Here is a 22399-nt window from a genome sequence, read left to right as displayed (position 1 = left end):
GGGCAAATGTTGGGCACAGATTGGGGTACATGTTGGACACAGATTGGGGTAAATGTTGGGCACAGATTGGGGCAAATGTTGGGCTCAGATTGGGGCAAATGTTGGGCACAGATTGGGGCAAATGTTGGGCACAGATTGGGGACAAATGTTGGGCTCAGATTGTGGCAAATGTTGGGCACAGATTGGGGCAAGTGTTGGGCACAGATTGGGGCAAGTGTTGGGCACAGATTGGGGCAAGTGTTGGGCACAGATTGGGGCAAGTGTTGGGCACAGATTGGGGCAAGTGTTGGGCACAGATTGGGGCAAGTGTTGGGCACAGATTGGGGCAAGTGTTGGGCTCAGATTGGGGCAAGTGTTGGGCTCAGATTGGGGCAAGTGTTGGGCTCAGATTGGGGCAAGTGTTGGGCTCAGATTGGGGCAAGTGTTGGGCTCAGATTGGGGCAAGTGTTGGGCTCAGATTGGGGCAAGTGTTGGGCTCAGATTGGGGCAAGTGTTGGGCTCAGATTGGGGCAAGTGTTGGGCTCAGATTGGGGCAAGTGTTGGGCTCAGATTGGGGCAAGTGTTGGGCTCAGATTGGGGCAAATGTTGGGCACAGATTGGGGCAAGTGTTTGGCTCAGATTGGGGCAAATGTTGGGCTCAGATTGGGGCAAGTGTTGCGCTCAGATTGTGGCAAATGTTGGGCACAGATTGGGGCAAATGTTGGCCTCAGATTGGGGCAGTTGTTGGGCACAGATTGGGGTAAATGTTGGGGGGAGATTGGGGTAAGTGTTGGGCACAGATTGGGGCAAGTGTTGGGCACAGATTGGGGTCAATGTTGGGGGGGAGATTGGGGTAAATGTTGGGGGGAGATTGGGGTAAATGTTGGGGGGAGATTGGGGTAAATGTTGGGGGGAGATTGGGGCAAATGTTGGGCTCAGATTGGGGCAAATGTTGGGCACAGATTGGGGCAAATGTTGGGCACAGATTGGGGTAAATGTTGGGCACAGATTGGGGCAAGTGTTGGGCACAGTTTGGGGCAAATGTTGGGCTCAGATTGGGGCAAATGTTGGGCTCAGATTGGGGCAAATGTTGGGCTCAGATTGGGGCAAGTGTTGGGCTCAGATTGGGGCAAATGTTGGTCTCAGATTGGGGCAAGTGTTGGGCACAGAGTGGGGCACAGATTGGGGTAAATGTTGGGCACAGATTGGGGCAAGTGTTGGGCACAGATTGGGGCAAGTGTTGGGCTCAGATTGGGGCAAATGTTGGGCACAGATTGGGGCAAATGTTGGGCTCAGATTGGGGCAAGTGTTGGGCACAGATTGGGGTAAGTCTTGGGCAAAGATTGGGGCATGTGTTGGGCACAGATTGGGGCAAATGTTGGGCACAGATTGGGGTAAGTCTTGGGCAAAGATTGGGGCATGTGTTGGGCTCAGATTGGGGCAAATGTTGGGGGGGGTAAGTGGGGCAAATGTTGGGCTCAGATTGGGGCAAATGTTGGGCTCAGATTGGGGCAAATGTGGGGCACAGATTGGGGCAAATGTTGGGCACAGATTGGGGCAAATGTTGGGCTCATATTGGGGCAAATGTTGGGGACAGATTGAGGCAAATGTTGGGGACAGATTGGGGCAAATGTTGGGGGGAGATTGGGGCAAGTGTTGGGCACAGATTGGGGCAAATGTTGGGCACAGATTGGGGCAAATGTTGGGCACATTGGGGCAAATGTTGGGCACAGATTGGGGCAAGTGTTGGGCACAGATTGGGGCAAGTGTTGGGCACAGATTGGGGCAAATGTTGGGCTCAGATTGGGGCAAATGTTGGGCACAGATTGGGGCAAGCGTTGGGCTCAGATTAGGGCAAATGTTGGGCACAGATTGGGGCAAGTGTTGGGCTCAGATTAGGGCAAATGTTGGGCTCAGATTAGGGCAAATGTTGGGCACAGATTGGGGCAAATGTTGGGCACAGATTGGGGCAAATGTTGGGCACAGATTGGGGCAAGTGTTGGGCACAGATTGGGGCAAGTGTTGGGCTCAGATTGGGGCAAATATTGGGCTCAGATTGGGGCAAGTGTTGGGCACAGATTGGGGCAAGTGTTGGGCTCAGATTAGGGCAAATGTTGGGCACAGATTGGGGCAAGTGTTGGGCTCAGATTAGGGCAAATGTTGGGCACAGATTGGGGTAAATGTTGGGCACAGATTGGGGCAAATGTTGGGCACAGATTGTGGCAAATGTTGGGCACAGATTGGGGCAAGTGTTGGGCTCAGATTGGGGCAAATGTTGGGCTCAGATTGGGGCAAGTGTTGGGCACAGATTGGGGCAAGTGTTGGGCACAGATTGGGGCAAATGTTGGGCACAGATTGGGGCAAATGTTGGGCACAGATTGGGGCAAATGTTGGGCTCAGATTGGGGCAAATGTTGGGCACAGATTGGGGCAAATGTTGGGCACAGATTGGGGCAAGTGTTGGGCACAGATTGGGGTAAATGTTGGGGGGAGATTGGGGTAAATGTTGGGGGGAGATTGGGGTAAATGTTGGACACAGATTGGGGCAAATGTTGGGCTCAGATTGGGGCAAGTGTTGGGCTCAGATTGGGGCAAGTGTTGTGCTCAGATTGGGGTAAATGTTGGGCACAGATTGGGGCAAATGTTGGGCACAGATTGGGGCAAATGTTGGGCACAGATTGGGGCAAATGTTGGGCACAGATTGGGGCATATGTTGGGCTCAGATTGGGGCAAGTGTTGGGCACAGATTGGGGCAAGTGTTGGGCACAGATTGGGGCAAGTGTTGGGCTCAGATTGGGGCAAATGTTGGGCTCAGATTGGGGCAAATGTTGGGGGGGTGAGTGGGGCAAATGTTGGGCACAGATTGGGGTACATGTTGGACACAGATTGGGGTAAATGTTGGGCACAGATTGGGGCAAATGTTGGGCTCAGATTGGGGCAAGTGTTGGGCTCAGATTGGGGCAAGTGTTGGGCACAGATTGGGGCAAATGTTTGGCTCAGATTGGGGCAAATGTTTGGCTCAGATTGGGGCAAATGTTTGGCTCAGATTGGGGCAAATGTTGGGCTCAGATTGGGGTAAATGTTGGGCACAGATTGGGGCAAATGTTGGGCACAGATTGGGGCAAATGTTGGGCACAGATTGGGGCAAATGTTGGGCACAGATTGGGGCAAATGTTGGGCTCAGATTGGGGCAAATGGGCTCAGATTGGGGCAAATGTTGGGCTCAGATTGGGGTAAATGTTGGGCACAGATTGGGGCAAATGTTGGGCTCAGATTGGGGCAAGTGTTGGGCTCAGATTGGGGCAAGTGTTGGGCACAGATTGGGGCAAATGTTGGGCTGAGATTGGGGCAAATGTTGGGCACAGATTGGGGCAAATGTTGGGCACAGATTGGGGCAGGTGTTGGGCACAGATTGGGACAAGTGTTGGGCACAGATTGGGGCAAATGTTGGGCACAGATTGGGGCAAATGTTGGGCACAGATTGGGGCAAGTGTTGGGCACAGATTGGGGCAAGTGTTGGGCACAGATTGGGGCAAGTGTTGGGCACAGATTGGGGCAAGTGTTGGGCACAGATTGGGGCAAATGTTGGGCACAGATTGGGGCAAGTGTTGGGCACAGATTGGCGCAAGTGTTGGGCACAGATTGGGGCAAATGTTGGGCTGAGATTGGGGCAAATGTTGGGCACAGATTAGGGCAAATGGGCACAGATTGGGGACAAATGTTGGGCTCAGATTGGGGCAAGTGTTGGGCTCAGATTGGGGCAAGTGTTGGGCTCAGATTGGGGCAAGTGTTGGGCACAGATTGGGGCAAGTGTTGGGCACAGATTGGGGCAGGTGTTGGGCACAGATTGGGGCAGGTGTTGGGCACAGATTGGGGCAAGTGTTGGGCACAGATTGGGGCAAGTGTTGGGCACAGATTGGGGCAAGTGTTGGGCACAGATTGGGGCAAATGTTGGGGGGAGATTGGGGTAAATGTTGGGGGGAGATTGGGGTAAATGTTGGACTCAGATTGGGGCAAATGTCGGGCTCAGATTGGGCAAGTGTTGGGCACAGATTGGGGTAAATGTTGGGGGGAGATTGCGGTAAATGTTGGGGGGAGATTGGGGAAAATGTTGGGCTCAGATTGGGGCAAGTGTTGGGCACAGATTGGGGCAAATGTTGGGCACAGATTGGGGCAAATGTTGGGCACAGATCGGGGTAAATGTTGGGCACAGATCGGGGTAAATGTTGGGCACAGATTGGGGCAAGTGTTGGGCACAGATTGGGGCAAAAGTTGGGCTCAGATTGGGGCAAATGTTGGGCTCAGATTGGGGCAAATGTTGGGCACAGATTGGGGCAAATATTGGGCACAGATTGGGGCAAGTGTTGGGCACAGATTGGGGCAAGTGTTGGGCACAGATTGGGGCAAGTGTTGGGCTCAGATTGGGGCAAATGTTGGGCTCAGATTGGGGCAAATGTTGGGCTCAGATTGGGGCAAGTGTTGGGCTCAGATTAGGGCAAATGTTGGGCTCAGATTGGGGCAAATGTTGGGGGGGCGAGTGGGGCAAATGTTGGGCACAGATTGGGGCAAGTGTTGGGCACAGATTGGAGCAAATGTTGGGCTCAGATTGGAGCAAATGTTGGGCTCAGATTGGGGCAAATGTTGGGCACAGATACTGGCAAATGTTGGGGGGGGAGTGGGGCAAATGTTGGGCACAGATTGGGGCAAATGTTGGGCTCAGATTGGGGCAAATGTTGGGCACAGATTGGGGCAAATGTTGGGCACAGATTGGGGACAAATGTTGGGCTCAGATTGGGGCAAATGTTGGGCACAGATTGGGGCAAGTGTTGGGCTCAGATTGGGGCAAATGTTGGGGGGAGATTGGGGCAAGTGTTGGGCTCAGATTGGGGCAAATGTTGGGCTCAGATTTGGGCAACTGTTGGGCACAGAGTGGGGCAAATGTTGGGCTCAGATTGGGGCAAGTGTTGGGCACAGATTGGGGCAAGTGTTGGGCTCAGATTGGGGCAAGTGTTGGGCTCAGATTGGGGCAAGTGTTGGGCTCAGATTGGGGCAAGTGTTGGGCACAGATTGGGGCAAGTGTTGGGCACAGATTGGGGCAAGTGTTGGGCACAGATTGGGGCAAGTGTTGGGCACAGATTGGGGCAAGTGTTGGGCACAGATTGGGGCAAGTGTTGGGCACAGATTGGGGCAAGTGTTGGGCACAGATTGGGGCAAGTGTTGGGCACAGATTGGGGCAAGTGTTGGGCACAGATTGGGGCAAGTGTTGGGCACAGATTGGGGCAAGTGTTGGGCACAGATTGGGGCAAGTGTTGGGGGGAGATTGGGATAAATGTTGGGCTCAGATTGGGGCAAGTGTTGGGCACAGATTGGGGTAAATGTTGGGCACAGATTGGGGTAAATGTTGGGCTCAGATTGGGGCAAATGTTGGGCTCAGATTGGAGCAAATGTTGGGCTCAGATTGGAGCAAATGTTGGGCTCAGATTGGGGCAAATGTTGGGCACAGATTGGGGCAAATGTTGGGCACAGATTCTGGCAAATGTTGGGGGGGGAGTGGGGCAAATGTTGGGCACAGATTGGGGCAAATGTTGGGCTCAGATTGGGGCAAATGTTGGGCACAGATTGGGGCAAATGTTGGGCACAGATTGGGGACAAATGTTGGGCTCAGATTGGGGCAAATGTTGGGCACAGATTGGGGCAAGTGTTGGGCTCAGATTGGGGCAAATGTTGGGGGGAGATTGGGGCAAGTGTTGGGCTCAGATTGGGGCAAATGTTGGGCTCAGATTTGGGCAACTGTTGGGCACAGAGTGGGGCAAGTGTTGGGCACAGATTGGGGCAAGTGTTGGGCACAGATTGGGGCAAGTGTTGGGCACAGATTGGGGCAAGTGTTGGGCACAGATTGGGGCAAGTGTTGGGCACAGATTGGGGCAAGTGTTGGGCACAGATTGGGGCAAGTGTTGGTCACAGATTGGGGCAAGTGTTGGTCACAGATTGGGGCAAGTGTTGGGCACAGATTGGGGCAAGTGTTGGGCACAGATTGGGGCAAGTGTTGGGCACAGATTGGGGCAAGTGTTGGGCACAGATTGGGGCAAGTGTTGGGGGGAGATTGGGGTAAATGTTGGGCTCAGATTGGGGCAAGTGTTGGGCACAGATTGGGGCAAATGTTGGGCACAGATTGGGGCAAATATTGGGCACAGATTGGGGCAAGTGTCGGGCACAGATTGGGGCAAATGTCGGGCTCAGATTGGGGCAAATATTGGGCACAGATTGGGGCAAGTGTTGGGCACAGATTGGGGCAAGTGTTGGGCTCAGATTGGGGCAAATGTTGGGCTCAGATTGGGGCAAATGTTGGGCTCAGATTGGGGCAAATGTTGGGCACAGATTGGGGCAAGTGTTGGGCACAGATTGGGGCAAGTGTTGGGCACAGATTGGGGCAAGTGTTGGGCACAGATTGGGGCACATGTTGGGCTCAGATTGGGGCAAATGTTGGGCACAGATTGGGGCAAGTGTTGGGCTCAGATTGGGGCAAGTGTTGGGCTCAGATTGGGGCAAATGTTGGGCTCAGATTGGGGCAAGTGTTGGGCTCAGATTGGGGCAAGTGTTGGGCTCAGATTGGGGCAAGTGTTGGGCTCAGATTGGGGCAAGTGTTGGGCTCAGATTGGGGCAAGTGTTGGGCTCAGATTGGGGCAAGTGTTGGGCTCAGATTGGGGCAAGTGTTGGGCTCAGATTGGGGCAAGTGTTGGGCTCAGATTGGGGCAAGTGTTGGGCTCAGATTGGGGCAAGTGTTGGGCTCAGATTGGGGCAAGTGTTGGGCTCAGATTGGGGCAAGTGTTGGGCTCAGATTGGGGCAAGTGTTGGGCTCAGATTGGGGCAAGTGTTGGGCTCAGATTGGGGCAAGTGTTGGGCTCAGATTGGGGCAAGTGTTGGGCTCAGATTGGGGCAAGTGTTGGGCTCAGATTGGGGCAAGTGTTGGGCTCAGATTGGGGCAAGTGTTGGGCTCAGATTGGGGCAAGTGTTGGGCTCAGATTGGGGCAAGTGTTGGGCTCAGATTGGGGCAAGTGTTGGGCTCAGATTGGGGCAAGTGTTGGGCTCAGATTGGGGCAAGTGTTGGGCTCAGATTGGGGCAAGTGTTGGGCTCAGATTGGGGCAAGTGTTGGGCTCAGATTGGGGCAAGTGTTGGGCTCAGATTGGGGCAAGTGTTGGGCTCAGATTGGGGCAAGTGTTGGGCTCAGATTGGGGCAAGTGTTGGGCTCAGATTGGGGCAAGTGTTGGGCTCAGATTGGGGCAAGTGTTGGGCTCAGATTGGGGCAAGTGTTGGGCTCAGATTGGGGCAAGTGTTGGGCTCAGATTGGGGCAAGTGTTGGGCTCAGATTGGGGCAAGTGTTGGGCTCAGATTGGGGCAAGTGTTGGGCTCAGATTGGGGCAAGTGTTGGGCTCAGATTGGGGCAAGTGTTGGGCTCAGATTGGGGCAAGTGTTGGGCTCAGATTGGGGCAAGTGTTGGGCTCAGATTGGGGCAAGTGTTGGGCTCAGATTGGGGCAAGTGTTGGGCTCAGATTGGGGCAAGTGTTGGGCTCAGATTGGGGCAAGTGTTGGGCTCAGATTGGGGCAAGTGTTGGGCTCAGATTGGGGCAAGTGTTGGGCTCAGATTGGGGCAAGTGTTGGGCTCAGATTGGGGCAAGTGTTGGGCTCAGATTGGGGCAAGTGTTGGGCTCAGATTGGGGCAAGTGTTGGGCTCAGATTGGGGCAAGTGTTGGGCTCAGATTGGGGCAAGTGTTGGGCTCAGATTGGGGCAAGTGTTGGGCTCAGATTGGGGCAAGTGTTGGGCTCAGATTGGGGCAAGTGTTGGGCTCAGATTGGGGCAAGTGTTGGGCTCAGATTGGGGCAAGTGTTGGGCTCAGATTGGGGCAAGTGTTGGGCTCAGATTGGGGCAAGTGTTGGGCTCAGATTGGGGCAAGTGTTGGGCTCAGATTGGGGCAAGTGTTGGGCTCAGATTGGGGCAAGTGTTGGGCTCAGATTGGGGCAAGTGTTGGGCTCAGATTGGGGCAAGTGTTGGGCTCAGATTGGGGCAAGTGTTGGGCTCAGATTGGGGCAAGTGTTGGGCTCAGATTGGGGCAAGTGTTGGGCTCAGATTGGGGCAAGTGTTGGGCTCAGATTGGGGCAAGTGTTGGGCTCAGATTGGGGCAAGTGTTGGGCTCAGATTGGGGCAAGTGTTGGGCTCAGATTGGGGCAAGTGTTGGGCTCAGATTGGGGCAAGTGTTGGGCTCAGATTGGGGCAAGTGTTGGGCTCAGATTGGGGCAAGTGTTGGGCTCAGATTGGGGCAAGTGTTGGGCTCAGATTGGGGCAAATGTTGGGCACAGATTGGGGCAAATGTTGGGCTCAGATTGGGGCAAATGTTGGGCACAGATTGGGGCAAATGTTGGGCACAGATTGGGGCAAATGTTGGGCACAGATTGGGGCAAGTGTTGGGCACAGATTCGGGTAAATTTTGGGGGGGAGATTGGGGTAAATGTTGGGGGGAGATTGGGGTAAATGTTGGGCTCAGATTGGGGCAAGTGTTGGGCACAGATTGGGGTAAATGTTGGGGCGGAGATTGGGGTAAATGTTGGGGGGAGATTGGGGTAAATGTTGGGGGGAGATTGGGGTAAATGTTGGGGGGAGATTGGGGTAAATGTTGGGCTCAGATTGGGGCAAATGTTGGGCACAGATTGGGGCAAATGTTGGGCACTGATTGGGGTAAATGTTGGGCACAGATTGGGGCAAGTGTTGGGCACAGATTGGGGCAAATGTTGGGCACAGATTGGGGCAAGTGTTGGGCACAGATTGGGGCAAGTGTTGGGCTCAGATTGGGGCAAATGTTGGTCTCAGATTGGGGCAAGTGTTGGGCACAGAGTGGGGCACAGATTGGGGTAAATGTTGGGCTCAGATTGGGGCAAGTGTTGGGCACAGATTGGGGCAAGTGTTGGGCTCAGATTGGGGCAAATGTTGGGCACAGATTGGGGCAAATGTTGGCACAGATTGGGGCAAATGGGCTCAGATTGGGGCAAATGTTGGGCTCAGATTGGGGCAAATGTTGGGCTCAGATTGGGGCAAATGTTGGGCTCAGATTGGGGCAAATGTTGGGCACAGATTGGGGCAAATGTTGGGCTCAGATTGGGGCAAGTGTTGGGGGGAGATTGGGGCAAGTGTTGGGGGGAGATTGGGGCAAGTGTTGGGGGGAGATTGGGGCAAATGTTGGGGGGAGATTGGGGCAAGTGTTGGGGGGAGATTGGGGCAAGTGTTGGGCTCAGATTGGGGCAAATGTTGGGCACAGATTGGGGCAAATGTTGGGCTCAGATTGGGGCAAATGTTGGGCACAGATTGGGGCAAGCGTTGGGCACAGATTGGGGCAAGCGTTGGGCTCAGATTGGGGCAAACGTTGGGCTCAGATTGGGGCAAATGTTGGGCTCAGATTGGGGCAAATGTTGGGCACAGATTGGGGCAAGTGTTGGGCTCAGATTGGGGCAAATGTTGGGCTCAGATTGAGGCAAGTGTTGGGCACAGATTGGGGCAAATGTTGGGCACAGATTGGGGCAAGTGTTGGGCACAGATTGGGGCAAGTGTTGGGCTCAGATTGGGGCAAGTGTTGGGCTCAGATTGGGGCAAGTGTTGGGCTCAGATTGGGGCAAGTGTTGGGCTCAGATTGGGGCAAGTGTTGGGCTCAGATTGGGGCAAGTGTTGGGCATAGATTGGGGCAAATGTTGGGCTCAGATTGGGGCAAGTGTTGGGCTCAGATGGTAAATGTTGGGGGGAGATTGGGGTAAATGTTGGACACAGATTGGGGCAAATGTTGGGCTCAGATTGGGGCAAGTGTTGGGCACAGATTGGGGCAAGTGTTGGTCACAGACTGGGGCAAATGTTGGGCACAGATTGGGGCAAGTGTTGGGCTCAGATTGGGGCAAATGTTGGGCTCAGATTGGGGCAAATGTTGGGGGGGTGAGTGGGGCAAGTGTTGGGCATAGATTGGGGCAAATGTTGGGCTCAGATTGGGGCAAGTGTTGGGCTCAGATTGGGGCAAGTGTTGGGCTCAGATTGGGGCAAGTGTTGGGCTCAGATTGGGGCAAGTGTTGGGCTCAGATTGGGGCAAGTGTTGGGCTCAGATTGGGGCAAGTGTTGGGCTCAGATTGGGGCAAGTGTTGGGCTCAGATTGGGGCAAGTGTTGGGCTCAGATTGGGGCAAGTGTTGGGCTCAGATTGGGGCAAGTGTTGGGCTCAGATTGGGGCAAGTGTTGGGCTCAGATTGGGGCAAGTGTTGGGCTCAGATTGGGGCAAGTGTTGGGCTCAGATTGGGGCAAGTGTTGGGCTCAGATTGGGGCAAGTGTTGGGCTCAGATTGGGGCAAGTGTTGGGCTCGGATTGGGGCAAGTGTTGGGCTCGGATTGGGGCAAGTGTTGGGCTCAGATTGGGGCAAGTGTTGGGCTCAGATTAGGGCAAATGTTGGGCTCAGATTGGGGCAAGTGTTGGGCTCAGATTGGGGCAAGTGTTGGGCTCAGATTGGGGCAAGTGTTGGGCTCAGATTGGGGCAAGTGTTGGGCTCAGATTGGGGCAAGTGTTGGGCTCAGATTGGGGCAAATGTTGGGCTCAGATTGGGGCAAATGTTGGGCACAGATTGGGGCAGATGTTGGGGCAAGTGTTAGGCACCGATTGGGGCAAGTGTTGGGCACAGATTGGGGCAAATGTTGGGGTGAGATTGGGGCAAATGTTGGGGGGAGATTGGGGCAAATGTTGGGGGGAGATTGGGGCAAATGTTGGGGGGAGATTGGGGCAGGTGTTGGGCACAGATTGGGGCAAGTGTTGGGCACAGATTGGGGCAAGTGTTGGGCACAGATTGGGGCAAGTGTTGGGCACAGATTGGGGCAAGTGTTGGGCACAGATTGGGGCAAGTGTTGGGCACAGATTGGGGCAAGTGTTGGGCTCAGATTGGGGCAAGTGTTGGGCACAGATTGGGGCAAGTGTTGGGCTCAGATTGGGGCAAGTGTTGGGCTCAGATTGGGGCAAGTGTTGGGCTCAGATTGGGGCAAGTGTTGGGCTCAGATTGGGGCAAGTGTTGGGCTCAGATTGGGGCAAGTGTTGGGCTCAGATTGGGGCAAGTGTTGGGCTCAGATTGGGGCAAGTGTTGGGCTCAGATTGGGGCAAGTGTTGGGCTCAGATTGGGGCAAGTGTTGGGCTCAGATTGGGGCAAGTGTTGGGCTCAGATTGGGGCAAGTGTTGGGCTCAGATTGGGGCAAGTGTTGGGCTCAGATTGGGGCAAGTGTTGGGCTCAGATTGGGGCAAGTGTTGGGCTCAGATTGGGGCAAGTGTTGGGCTCAGATTGGGGCAAGTGTTGGGCTCAGATTGGGGCAAGTGTTGGGCTCAGATTGGGGCAAGTGTTGGGCTCAGATTGGGGCAAGTGTTGGGCTCAGATTGGGGCAAGTGTTGGGCTCAGATTGGGGCAAGTGTTGGGCTCAGATTGGGGCAAGTGTTGGGCTCAGATTGGGGCAAGTGTTGGGCTCAGATTGGGGCAAGTGTTGGGCTCAGATTGGGGCAAGTGTTGGGCTCAGATTGGGGCAAGTGTTGGGCTCAGATTGGGGCAAGTGTTGGGCTCAGATTGGGGCAAGTGTTGGGCTCAGATTGGGGCAAGCGTTGGCTCAGATTGGGGCAAGCGTTGGGCTCAGATTGGGGCAAGTGTTGGGCTCAGATTGGGGCAAGCGTTGGCTCAGATTGGGGCAAGCGTTGGCTCAGATTGGGGCAAGAGTTGGGCTCAGATTGGGGCAAGTGTTGGGCTCCGATTGGGGCAAATGTTGGGGGGAGAGTGGGGGAAATGTTGGGCAGAGATTGGGGCAAATGTTGGGCTGAGATTGGGGCAAATGTTGGGCTGAGATTGGGGCAAATGTTGGGCTGAGATTGGGGCAAATGTTGGGCTGAGATTGGGGCAAATGTTGGGCTGAGATTGGGGCAAATGTTGGGCTGAGATTGGGGCAAGTGTTGTGCTCAGATTGGTGCAAATGTTGGGGGGAGACTGGGGCAAATGTTGGGGGAGATTGGGGCAAATGTTGGGCACAGATTGGGGCAAATGTTGGGCACAGATTGGGGCAAGTGTTGGGCTCAGATTGGGGCAGATGTTGGGCATAGATTGGGGCAAATGTTTGGGGGAGATTGGGGCAAGTGTTGGGCACAGATTCGGGCAAGTGTTGGAGGGAGATTGGGGCAAATGTTGGGCACAGATTGGGGCAAGTGTTGGGCACAGATTGGGGCAAGTGTTGGGCACAGATTGGGGCAAGTGTTGGGCACAGATTGGGGAAAATGTTGGGCACAGATTGGGGCAAGTGTTGGGCACAGATTGGAGCAAATGTTGGGCACAGTTTGGGGCAAATGTTGGGCACAGATTGGGGCAAGTGTTGGGGGCAGATTGGGGCAAGTGTTGGGCTCAGATTGGGGCAAATGTTGGGCTCAGATTGGGGCAAGTGTTGGGCATAGATTGGAGCAAATGTTGGGCGGAGATTGGGGCAAATGTTGGGCAGAGATTGGGGCAAATGTTGGGCAGAGATTGGGGCAAATGTTGGGCTGAGATTGGGGCAAATGTTGGGCTGAGATTGGGGCAAATGTTGGGCTGAGATTGGGACAAGTGTTGTGCTCAGATTGGGGCAAATGTTGGGCACAGATTGGGGCAAATGTTGGGCACAGATTGGTGCAAATGTTGGGCTCGGAATGGGGCAAGTGTTGGGGGGAGATTGGGGCAAATGTTGGGGGGAGATTGGGGCAAATGTTGGGCACAGATTGGGGCAAGTGTTGGGCTCAGATTGGGGCAAGTGTTGGGCTCAGATTGGGGCAAGTGTTGGGCTCAGATTGGGGCAAGTGTTGGGCTCAGATTGGGGCAAGTGTTGGGCTCAGATTGGGGCAAGTGTTGGGCTCAGATTGGGGCAAGTGTTGGGCTCAGATTGGGGCAAGTGTTGGGCTCAGATTGGGGCAAGTGTTGGGCTCAGATTGGGGCAAGTGTTGGGCTCAGATTGGGGCAAGTGTTGGGCTCAGATTGGGGCAAGTGTTGGGCTCAGATTGGGGCAAGTGTTGGGCTCAGATTGGGGCAAGTGTTGGGCTCAGATTGGGGCAAGTGTTGGGCTCAGATTGGGGCAAGTGTTGGGCTCAGATTGGGGCAAGTGTTGGGCTCAGATTGGGGCAAGTGTTGGGCTCAGATTGGGGCAAGTGTTGGGCTCAGATTGGGGCAAGTGTTGGGCTCAGATTGGGGCAAATGTTGGGCTGAGATTGGGGCAAGTGTTGGGCACAGATTGGGGCAAATGTTGGGGGGAGATTGGGGCAAGTGTTGGGCTCAGATTGGGGCAAGTGTTGGGCTCAGATTGGGGCAAGTGTTGGGCTCAGATTGGGGCAAGTGTTGGGCACAGATTGGGGCAAGTGTTGGGCACAGATTGGGGCAAGTGTTGGGGGGTGATTGGGGCAAATGTTGGGGGGAGATTGGGGCAAATGTTGGGCTCAGATTGGGGCAAGTGTTGAGCACAGATTGGGGCAAATGTTGGGGGGAGATTGGGGCAAATGTTGGGGGGAGATTGGGGCAAATGTTGGGCTCAGATTGGGGCAAGTTTTGAGCACAGATTGGGGCAAGTGTTGGGGGGAGATTGGGGCAAGTGTTGGGGGGAGATTGGGGCAAGTGTTGGGGGGGAGATTGGGGCAAGTGTTGGGGGGGAGATTGGGGCAAGTGTTGGGGGGGAGATTGGGGCAAGTGTTGGGGGGGAGATTGGGGCCAGTGTTGGGGGGAGATTGGGGCCAGTGTTGGGGGGAGATTGGGGCCAGTGTTGGGGGGAGATTGGGGCCAGTGTTGGGGGGAGATTGGGGCCAGTGTTGGGGGGAGATTGGGGCCAGTGTTGGGGGGAGATTGGGGCCAGTGTTGGGGGGAGATTGGGGCCAGTGTTGGGGGGAGATTGGGGCCAGTGTTGGGGGGAGATTGGGGCCAGTGTTGGGGGGAGATTGGGGCCAGTGTTGGGGGGAGATTGGGGCCAGTGTTGGGGGGAGATTGGGGCCAGTGTTGGGGGCAGATTGGGGCCAGTGTTGGGGGCAGATTGGGGCCAGTGTTGGGGGCAGATTGGGGCCAGTGTTGGGGGGAGATTGGGGCCAGTGTTGGGCGCAGATTGGGGCAAGGGTTGGGCACAGATTGAGGCAAAAATAACGGGCACAAATTGTGGTCAATATTGGGGCAAATATTGGGTACAGAATGGGGCAAATATTCAGGGCAAGTATTGGGGGAGAGCTTGGGGTAAATTTGGGGGGGGGGGAGAAAGGGGTAAATATTGGGGAGAGAGTTCTATCTAACGTTGTGTCTCTCTCTCTCTCAGCTGACCAGGTGCCGCTCGGACTGTGCCATGAATGGAGGGGTGCCATCGTTGGGGGAGCCTGAGCCCTCCCGGACCCCCAGCTGGAAGGAGTTTTGCGAGCTGCACGCCCAGGCTGCCGCCGCTGACTTTGCCCGTCGATACCGCGCCTTCCTGGGCGAGCACCCGAGCCACGCCGCGCCAGGGGCCGAGGCTGCCTTCTCCCGCCGCTTCGCTGACCACTTTGTGGAGCGCTTCGAGTCCGAGGTGGGGCGGGGGGCCGGGGGCCTGGGGGGCGAGCCGGCCGAGGACCCTCCGTCTTCCGCCGACCCCCTCCTCCTCCCCCCTCCCCCTCCTCCTCCTCCTCCTCCCCCGCCGCCCGAGCGCGAGCCCTCCGAGGCCCGCAGTGACTCCTCTGTCTCCTCCCCGGCCGAGCCGGAGGCCGAGCCCCAGCTGCCGTCGGCCCCCGCCCAGAGCCGCAGCTCCGAGGAGCTGGCGGGGCCGCGGGCGGGGGCCCCCGGCGGGCCGCCGAAGCCCCGGCTCAAGAAGCGCTTCTCCCTGCGCAGTGTCAGCCGCTCGGTGAGGGGCAGCGTGCGAGGCATACTGCAGTGGAAGAGCGGCGGGGGAGGGGGCGGGGCCGAGGAGGGAGGGGGAGGAGGAGGAGAGGGGCGCAGGGCCAGCGGCCCCGCCCACGGCCCCTCCACGGCCCCCCGCAGCGAGCAGCCCGCCGAGCGCTGGGCCCACCGCTTCGAACGCCTGCGCCTGGCCAAGGCCCCGCTTGCCCCCGTCGAGCTCCGTGACGTGCGGCGCGAGGGCGTGCTGAATTACGTGGCTGCGGACGACATCAGCACCAGCAGCCGGGCGCGCTGGCACAAATGCCGGCTCCTGCTACGGCAAGCAGGAGAGGGCGAAGGCTATCGGCTGGAGTTCTACGTCCCACCAAAGGTAACCGAGGGGAGCGGGCATAAATACAGAATAACACACGCCCGCGAGTGAGTTACAGGCTGGAATCTAATCGAGGGGTTCGGGGGGTTTATATATAGAATAACAGATACCCGGGAGTGAGTTACAGGCTGGAATCTAATCGAGGGGTTCGGGGGGGTTTATATATAGAATAACAGATACCCGGGAGTGAGTTACAGGCTGGAATCTAATCGAGGGGTTCGGGGGGGTTTATATATAGAATAACAGATACCCGGGAGTGAGTTACAGGCTGGAATCTAATCGAGGGGTTCGGGGGGTTTATATATAGAATAACACACACCCGGGAGTGAGTTACAGGCTGGAATCTAATCGAGGGGTTCTGGGGGTTTATATATAGAATAACAGATACCCGGGAGTGAGTTACAGGCTGGAATCTAATCGAGGGGTTCGGGGGCTTTATATATAGAATAACAGATACCCGGGAGTGAGTTACAGGCTGGGATCTAATCGAGGGGTTCGGGGGGTTTATATATAGAATAACAGATACCCGGGAGTGAGTTACAGGCTGGAATCTAATCGAGGGGTTCGGGGGGTTTATATATAGAACAACAGATACCCGGGAGTGAGTTACAGGCTGGAATCTAATCGAGGGGTTCGGGGGGTTTATATATAGAATAACAGATACCCGGGAGTGAGTTACATGCTGGAATCTAATCGAGGGGTTCGGGGGGGTTTATATATAGAATAACAGATACCCGGGAGTGAGTTACAGGCTGGAATCTAATCGAGGGGTTCGGGGGTTTATATATAGAATAACAGATGCCCGGGAGTGAGTTACAGGCTGGAATCTAATCGAGGGATTCGGGGGGTTTATATATAGATTAACAGATGCCCGCGAGTGAGTTACAGGCTGGAATCTAATCGAGGGGTTCGGGGGGTTTATATATAGAATAACAGATACCCGGGAGTGAGTTACAGGCTGGAATCTAATCGAGGGGTTCGGGGGGTTTATATATAGAATAACAGATACCCGGGAGTGAGTTACAGGCTGGGATCTGGGTTGTTTCCGATCACTAACTGTGCATTGATTTTGCTCTGTATCTCTCAGTGTACCAAACCTCGAGTCAGCATTCTCTGTTCCTCCATTATGGATGTCAGGACAAGCACCTCACTCGAGATGCCCGACAAGGAGAACACCTTTGTACTGAAGGTAAGGTATTATATCTAACCCTGTGCTGTACCTGCCCTGGGAGTGTTTGATGGGACAGTGTAGAGGGAGCTTTACTCTGTATCTAACCCCCTGTACCTGCCGTGGGAGTGTTTGATGGGACAGTGCAGAGGGAGCTTTACTCTGTATCTAACCCCCTGTACCTGCCCTGGGAGTGTTTGATGGGACAGTGTAGAGGGAGCTTTACTCTGTATCTAACCCCCTGTACCTGCCCTGGGAGTGTTTGATGGGACAGTGTAGAGGGAGCTTTACTCTGTATCTAACCCCCTGTACCTGCCCTGGGAGTGTTTGATGGGAACAGTGTAGAGGGAGCTTTACTCTGTATCTAACTCCCTGTACCTGCCCTGGGAGTGTTTGATGGGACAGTGTAGAGGGAGCTTTACTCTGTATCTAACCCCCTGTACCTGCCCTGGGAGTGTTTGATGGGACAGTGTAGAGGGAGCTTTACTCTGTATCTAACCCCCTGTACCTGCCCTGGGAGTGTTTGATGGGACAGTGTAGAGGGAGCTTTACTCTGTATCTAACCCCCTGTACCTGCCCTGGGAGTGTTTGATGGGACAGTGTAGAGGGAGCTTTACTCTGTATCTAACCCCCTGTACCTGCCCTGGGAGTGTTTGATGGGACAGTGTATCAGAGCCAGTAGGCCAGTGTTCGAGCCTGGGTCTTTCCTGCTGTGTGTGTGGGGGTTTGCTGTGTTTGAAAGTACTGCCAGTAACGAACATGCTGACTGCCTTTTGTCTCTGGTGCTTGCTCAGATGGAGGACTCTGTGGACTACATTCTGGAGACGGTAGACTCGTTACAGATGCGTTCGTGGCTGGCAGACATACAGGAGTGTATGAGCCCCGGGTGAGTGCACAGGGTGAGCTCGGGCACTGGTCGGGATGGAGGTGGAGGGGCCGAGAGAGTCGGGGCATTGCGGGGGGGGAATGGGCTGGTGGAAAGAGGGCGAAGGTCTGGGGGAGTGAGAGATGGAGTGAGGGAGGGAGATGGGTTTGGGGGGGGGGGGGGAGGCTAAGAGAGGGGGAAGGTGGTGGAGAGGCCGTGATGGAGGAGGGGGGCGGAGAGAGGGAGGAGCAGGGATGGGGGGGGGGGGGCGTGGGGGGGAGAGAGCGGAGTGAGAGGTTCGGAGAGAGCGGAGCGGGTGCAGCAGGGGAAGCTGTGGGCTGGTGAGGGCAGGGCGGGAGGGAGGGACGGAGTGGGGGAGGTGTGGGGGCAGGGGTCTTGGGCGGGGAGCGGACAGAGAGGGGAGCAGGAGAAGGGGGTTTCGGCAGGGAGTGGTGAGCGGGGGAGGGGGCTGAGGTTGGGGTAGGCGCGTGGAGTGGGGGTCCCGCGGAGGGTGGAGGTGAGAGCGCTGGACGGATGGGGGAGGGGGAGGGGGCGATGGACAAGTGGGGGGGACGGGCAATGGACGGAGGGGGAGGGGGCGATGGACAAGTGGGGGGGGCGGGCAATGGACGGAGGGGGAGGGGGCGATGGACAAGTGGGGGGGGCGGGCGATGGACGGATGGGGGAGGGGATGTGATATGGACGGATGGGGGAGGGGAGGTGATGGACGGAAGGGGCAGTGGGGGGAGCGGAGAGGGGGGCGGAGGGGTGAGGGTCACCTGTCTGACACTGGTTTGTGATTTGCCCCTGTGAAGGAACAGCGAGGATGGGCTGACCCTGGGCTGTATGAACCACTCTGAGAGCATGCCCAGTCGTGAACTTCCCATGATTCCCTGCGGCAGCTCAGACCACAGCTCCCAAGGTAAGCACCATCCCATGGCTCAGTCGGTCTCTCTCTCTCTCTCTCTCTCTCTCTCGAGCTCGAGCTCGAGCTCCCGTAACCCAGGCCCACACTCCCCGGTTGCCTGAGGGAGCGCCGCACTGTCGGAGGGGCAGTACTGAGGGAGTGCCGCACTGTCGTAGGGGCAGTACTGAGGGAGTGCCGCACTGTCGGAGGGGCAGTACTGAGGGAGTGCCGCACTGTCGGAGGGGCAGTACTGAGGGAGTGCCGCACTGTCGGAGGGGCAGTACTGAGGGAGTGCCGCACTGTCGGAAGGGCAGTACTGAGGGAGTGCCGCACTGTCGGAGGGGCAGTACTGAAGGAGTGCCGCACTGTTGGAGGGGCAGTACTGAGGGAGTGCCGCACTGTCGGAGGAGCAGTACTGAGGGAGTGCCGCACTGTCGGAGGGGCAGTACTGAGGGAGTGCCGCACTGTCGGAGGGGCAGTACTTAGGGAGTGCTGCACTGTCGGAGGGGCAGTACTGAGGGAGTGCCGCACTGTCGGAGGGGCAGTACTGAGGGAGCGCCGCACTGTCGGAGGGGCAGTACTGAGGGAGTGCCGCACTGTCGGAGGGGCAGTACTGAGGGAGTGCTGCATTGACGGAGGTGCTGTCATTCAGACGAGGCTTCAAACCAAGGGCTGATGTAAAAGATCCCGTGGCCACTATGGGAGGCAGAGCCAAAGGGAGGTTCTCCCCGGTGTCCATGGGGCCAGTATTTATCCCTCAAGTCACCATCAGAAAATTCTACAGCATGCTATGTAAATTGGCATTGAGCGACATTCGGAGATATTCTGTGCAGGCGACCAGTAGCTGGGTCAAAGAGGTGGGTTGTAAGGTGCGTCTTAAAGGAGGAGAGCGAGGCGGAGAAGTTTCGGGAGGGAATTCCAGAGCTTGGGACCCAGACCGCTGAATCCACGGCCACCAATGGTGGAGCGATGGAAATTGCGGGGCTACGCGAGAGGCCAGAATCGGAGGAGCGCAGAGATCTTGGTGGTGGTGCGGAGCTGGAGGTTGAGAATAGGAACAGGAGAAGGCCATTTTGCCCCTCGAGCCTGCTCTGCCGTTCAATGAGATCGCGGCTGATCTGTGACCTGACTCCACCTACCCGTCCTTGGCCCATATCCCTCAATACCTCCTGGTTAACAGAAACCTGTCAATCTCCGATTTAAAATTGACAATTGTTCGAGCATCAATTGCATTTGGCGGAAGAGAGTTCCAAACATTTACCACCCTTTGTGGGTGGAAGTGTTTCCAAACTGTGCACAGTGCTCCAAGTGTGGTCTAACCCAGACCAGAACTGTGCACGGTGCTCCAAGTGTGGTCTAACCCAGACCAGAACTGTGCACAGTGCTCCAAGTGTGGTCTAACCCAGACCAGAACTGTGCACAGTGCTCCAAGTGTGGTCTAACCAGACCAGAACTGTGCACGGTGCTCCAAGTGTGGTCTAACCCAGACCAGAACTGTGCACAGTGCTCCAAGTGTGGTCTAACCCAGACCAGAACTGTGCACAGTGCTCCAAGTGTGGTCTAACCAGACCAGAACTGTGCACGGTGCTCCAAGTGTGGTCTAACCAGACCAGAACTGTGCACGGTGCTCCAAGTGTGGTCTAACCCAGACCAGAACTGTGCACAGTGCTCCAAGTGTGGTCTAACCAGACCAGAACTGTGCACGGTGCTCCAAGTGTGGTCTAACCCAGACCAGAACTGTGCACAGTGCTCCAAGTGTGGTCTAACCCAGACCAGAACTGTGCACAGTGCTCCAAGTGTGGTCTAACCCAGACCAGAACTGTGCACAGTGCTCCAAGTGTGGTCTAACCCAGACCAGAACTGTGCACAGTGCTCCAAGTGTGGTCTAACCCAGAGCAGAACTGTGCACAGTGCTCCAAGTGTGGTCTAACCCAGACCAGAACTGTGCACGGTGCTCCAAGTGTGGTCTAACCAGACCAGAACTGTGCACGGTGCTCCAAGTGTGGTCTAACCAGACCAGAACTGTGCACGGTGCTCCAAGTGTAGTCTAACCAGACCAGAACTGTGCACAGTGCTCCAAGTGTGGTCTAACCAGACCAGAACTGTGCACAGTGCTCCAAGTGTGGTCTAACCAGACCAGAACTGTACACAGTGCTCCAAGTGTGGTCTAACCCAGACCAGAACTGTACACAGTGCTCCAAGTGTGGTCTAACCCAGACCAGAACTGTACACAGTGCTCCAAGTGTGGTCTAACCCAGACCAGAACTGTACACAGTGCTCCAAGTGTGGTCTAACCCAGACCAGAACTGTGCACGTTGCTGCAAGTGTGGTCTAACCAGACCAGAACTGTACACAGTGCTCCAAGTGTGGTCTAACCCAGGCCAGAACTGTGCACAGTGCTCCAAGTGTGGTCTAACCCAGACCAGAACTGTGCACAGTGCTCCAAGTGTGGTCTAACCCAGACCAGAACTGTGCACAGTGCTCCAAGTGTGGTCTAACCAGACCAGAACTGTGCACGGTGCTCCAAGTGTGGTCTAACCAGACCAGAACTGTGCACGGTGCTCCAAGTGTGGTCCAACCCAGGCCAGAACTGTGCACAGTGCTCCAAGTGTGGTCTAACCCAGGCCAGAACTGTGCACGGTGCTCCAAGTGTGGTCTAACCCAAGCCAGAACTGTGCACAGTGCTCCAAGTGTGGTCTAACCCAGACCAGAACTGTGCACAGTGCTCCAAGTGTGGTCTAACCAGACCAGAACTGTGCACAGTGCTCCAAGTGTGGTCTAACCAGACCAGAACTGTGCACGGTGCTCCAAGTGTGGTCTAACCAGACCAGAACTGTACACAGTGCTCCAAGTGTGGTCTAACCAGACCAGAACTGTGCACGGTGCTCCAAGTGTGGTCTAACCAGAGCAGAACTGTACACAGTGCTCCAAGTGTGGTCTAACCAGAGCAGAACTGTACACAGTGCTCCAAGTGTGGTCTAACCAGACCAGAACTGTGCACAGTGCTCCAAGTGTGGTCTAACCAGACCAGAACTGTACACAGTGCTCCAAGTGTGGTCTAACCAGGCCAGAACTGTACACAGTGCTCCAAGTGTGGTCTAACCAGACCAGAACTGTGCACAGTGCTCCAAGTGTGGTCTAACCAGACCAGAACTGTACACAGTGCTCCAAGTGTGGTCTAACCCAGACCAGAACTGTACACAGTGCTCCAAGTGTGGTCTAACCGGACCAGAACTGTGCACAGTGCTCCAAGTGTGGTCTAACCCAGACCAGAACTGTGCACAGTGCTCCAAGTGTGGTCTAACCCAGACCAGAACTGTACACGGTGCTCCAAGTGTGGTCTAACCAGACCAGAACTGTGCACAGTGCTCCAAGTGTGGTCTAACCCAGACCAGAACTGTGCACAGTGCTCCAAGTGTGGTCTAACCCAGGCCAGAACTGTACACAGTGCTCCAAGTGTGGTCTAACCAGACCAGAACTGTGCACAGTGCTCCAAGTGTGGTCTAACCCAGACCAGAACTGTACACAGTGCTCCAAGTGTGGTCTAACCAGACCAGAACTGTACACAGTGCTCCAAGTGTGGTCTAACCCAGGCCAGAACTGTGCACAGTGCACCAAGTGTGGTCTAACCAGACCACAACTGTACACAGTGCTCCAAGTGTGGTCTAACCAGACCAGAACTGTGCACGGTGCTCCAAGTGTGGTCTAACCAGACCAGAACTGTGCACGGTGCTCCAAGTGTGGTCTAACCAGAGCAGAACTGTACACAGTGCTCCAAGTGTGGTCTAACCAGAGCAGAACTGTACACAGTGCTCCAAGTGTGGTCTAACCAGACCAGAACTGTGCACAGTGCTCCAAGTGTGGTCTAACCAGACCAGAACTGTACACAGTGCTCCAAGTGTGGTCTAACCAGGCCAGAACTGTACACAGTGCTCCAAGTGTGGTCTAACCAGACCAGAACTGTTCACAGTGCTCCAAGTGTGGTCTAACCCAGACCAGAACTGTACACAGTGCTCCAAGTGTGGTCTAACCGGACCAGAACTGTGCACAGTGCTCCAAGTGTGGTCTAACCCAGACCAGAACTGTGCACAGTGCTCCAAGTGTGGTCTAACCCAGACCAGAACTGTACACGGTGCTCCAAGTGTGGTCTAACCAGACCAGAACTGTGCACAGTGCTCCAAGTGTGGTCTAACCAGGCCAGAACTG

At 55.7% G+C, this 22399-nt stretch overlaps 1 protein-coding gene across 1 annotated transcript in view; it reads left to right on the top strand.

Annotated features, from left to right (window-relative positions):
• The window catches only part of LOC139241699 (SH2B adapter protein 1-like), a gene marked incomplete at its 3' end in the record, with an annotated part of 98317 nt that overhangs the window by 60958 nt on the left and 14960 nt on the right, over positions 1 to 22399 (top strand). The window contains exons 2-5 of the mRNA XM_070870072.1: positions 14333 to 15253; positions 16341 to 16442; positions 17216 to 17307; positions 18102 to 18208. Of these exons, the coding sequence (XP_070726173.1) occupies positions 14360 to 15253; positions 16341 to 16442; positions 17216 to 17307; positions 18102 to 18208 (1195 nt within the window). The remainder of the gene's footprint in view (positions 1 to 14332; positions 15254 to 16340; positions 16443 to 17215; positions 17308 to 18101; positions 18209 to 22399) is intronic.

The sequence above is a fragment of the Pristiophorus japonicus genome, unplaced genomic scaffold, assembly GCF_044704955.1.
Source record: "Pristiophorus japonicus isolate sPriJap1 unplaced genomic scaffold, sPriJap1.hap1 HAP1_SCAFFOLD_1121, whole genome shotgun sequence".
Lineage (NCBI taxonomy): Eukaryota > Metazoa > Chordata > Chondrichthyes > Pristiophoridae > Pristiophorus > Pristiophorus japonicus.
This window is presented reverse-complemented; position numbering and strand designations above follow the sequence as displayed.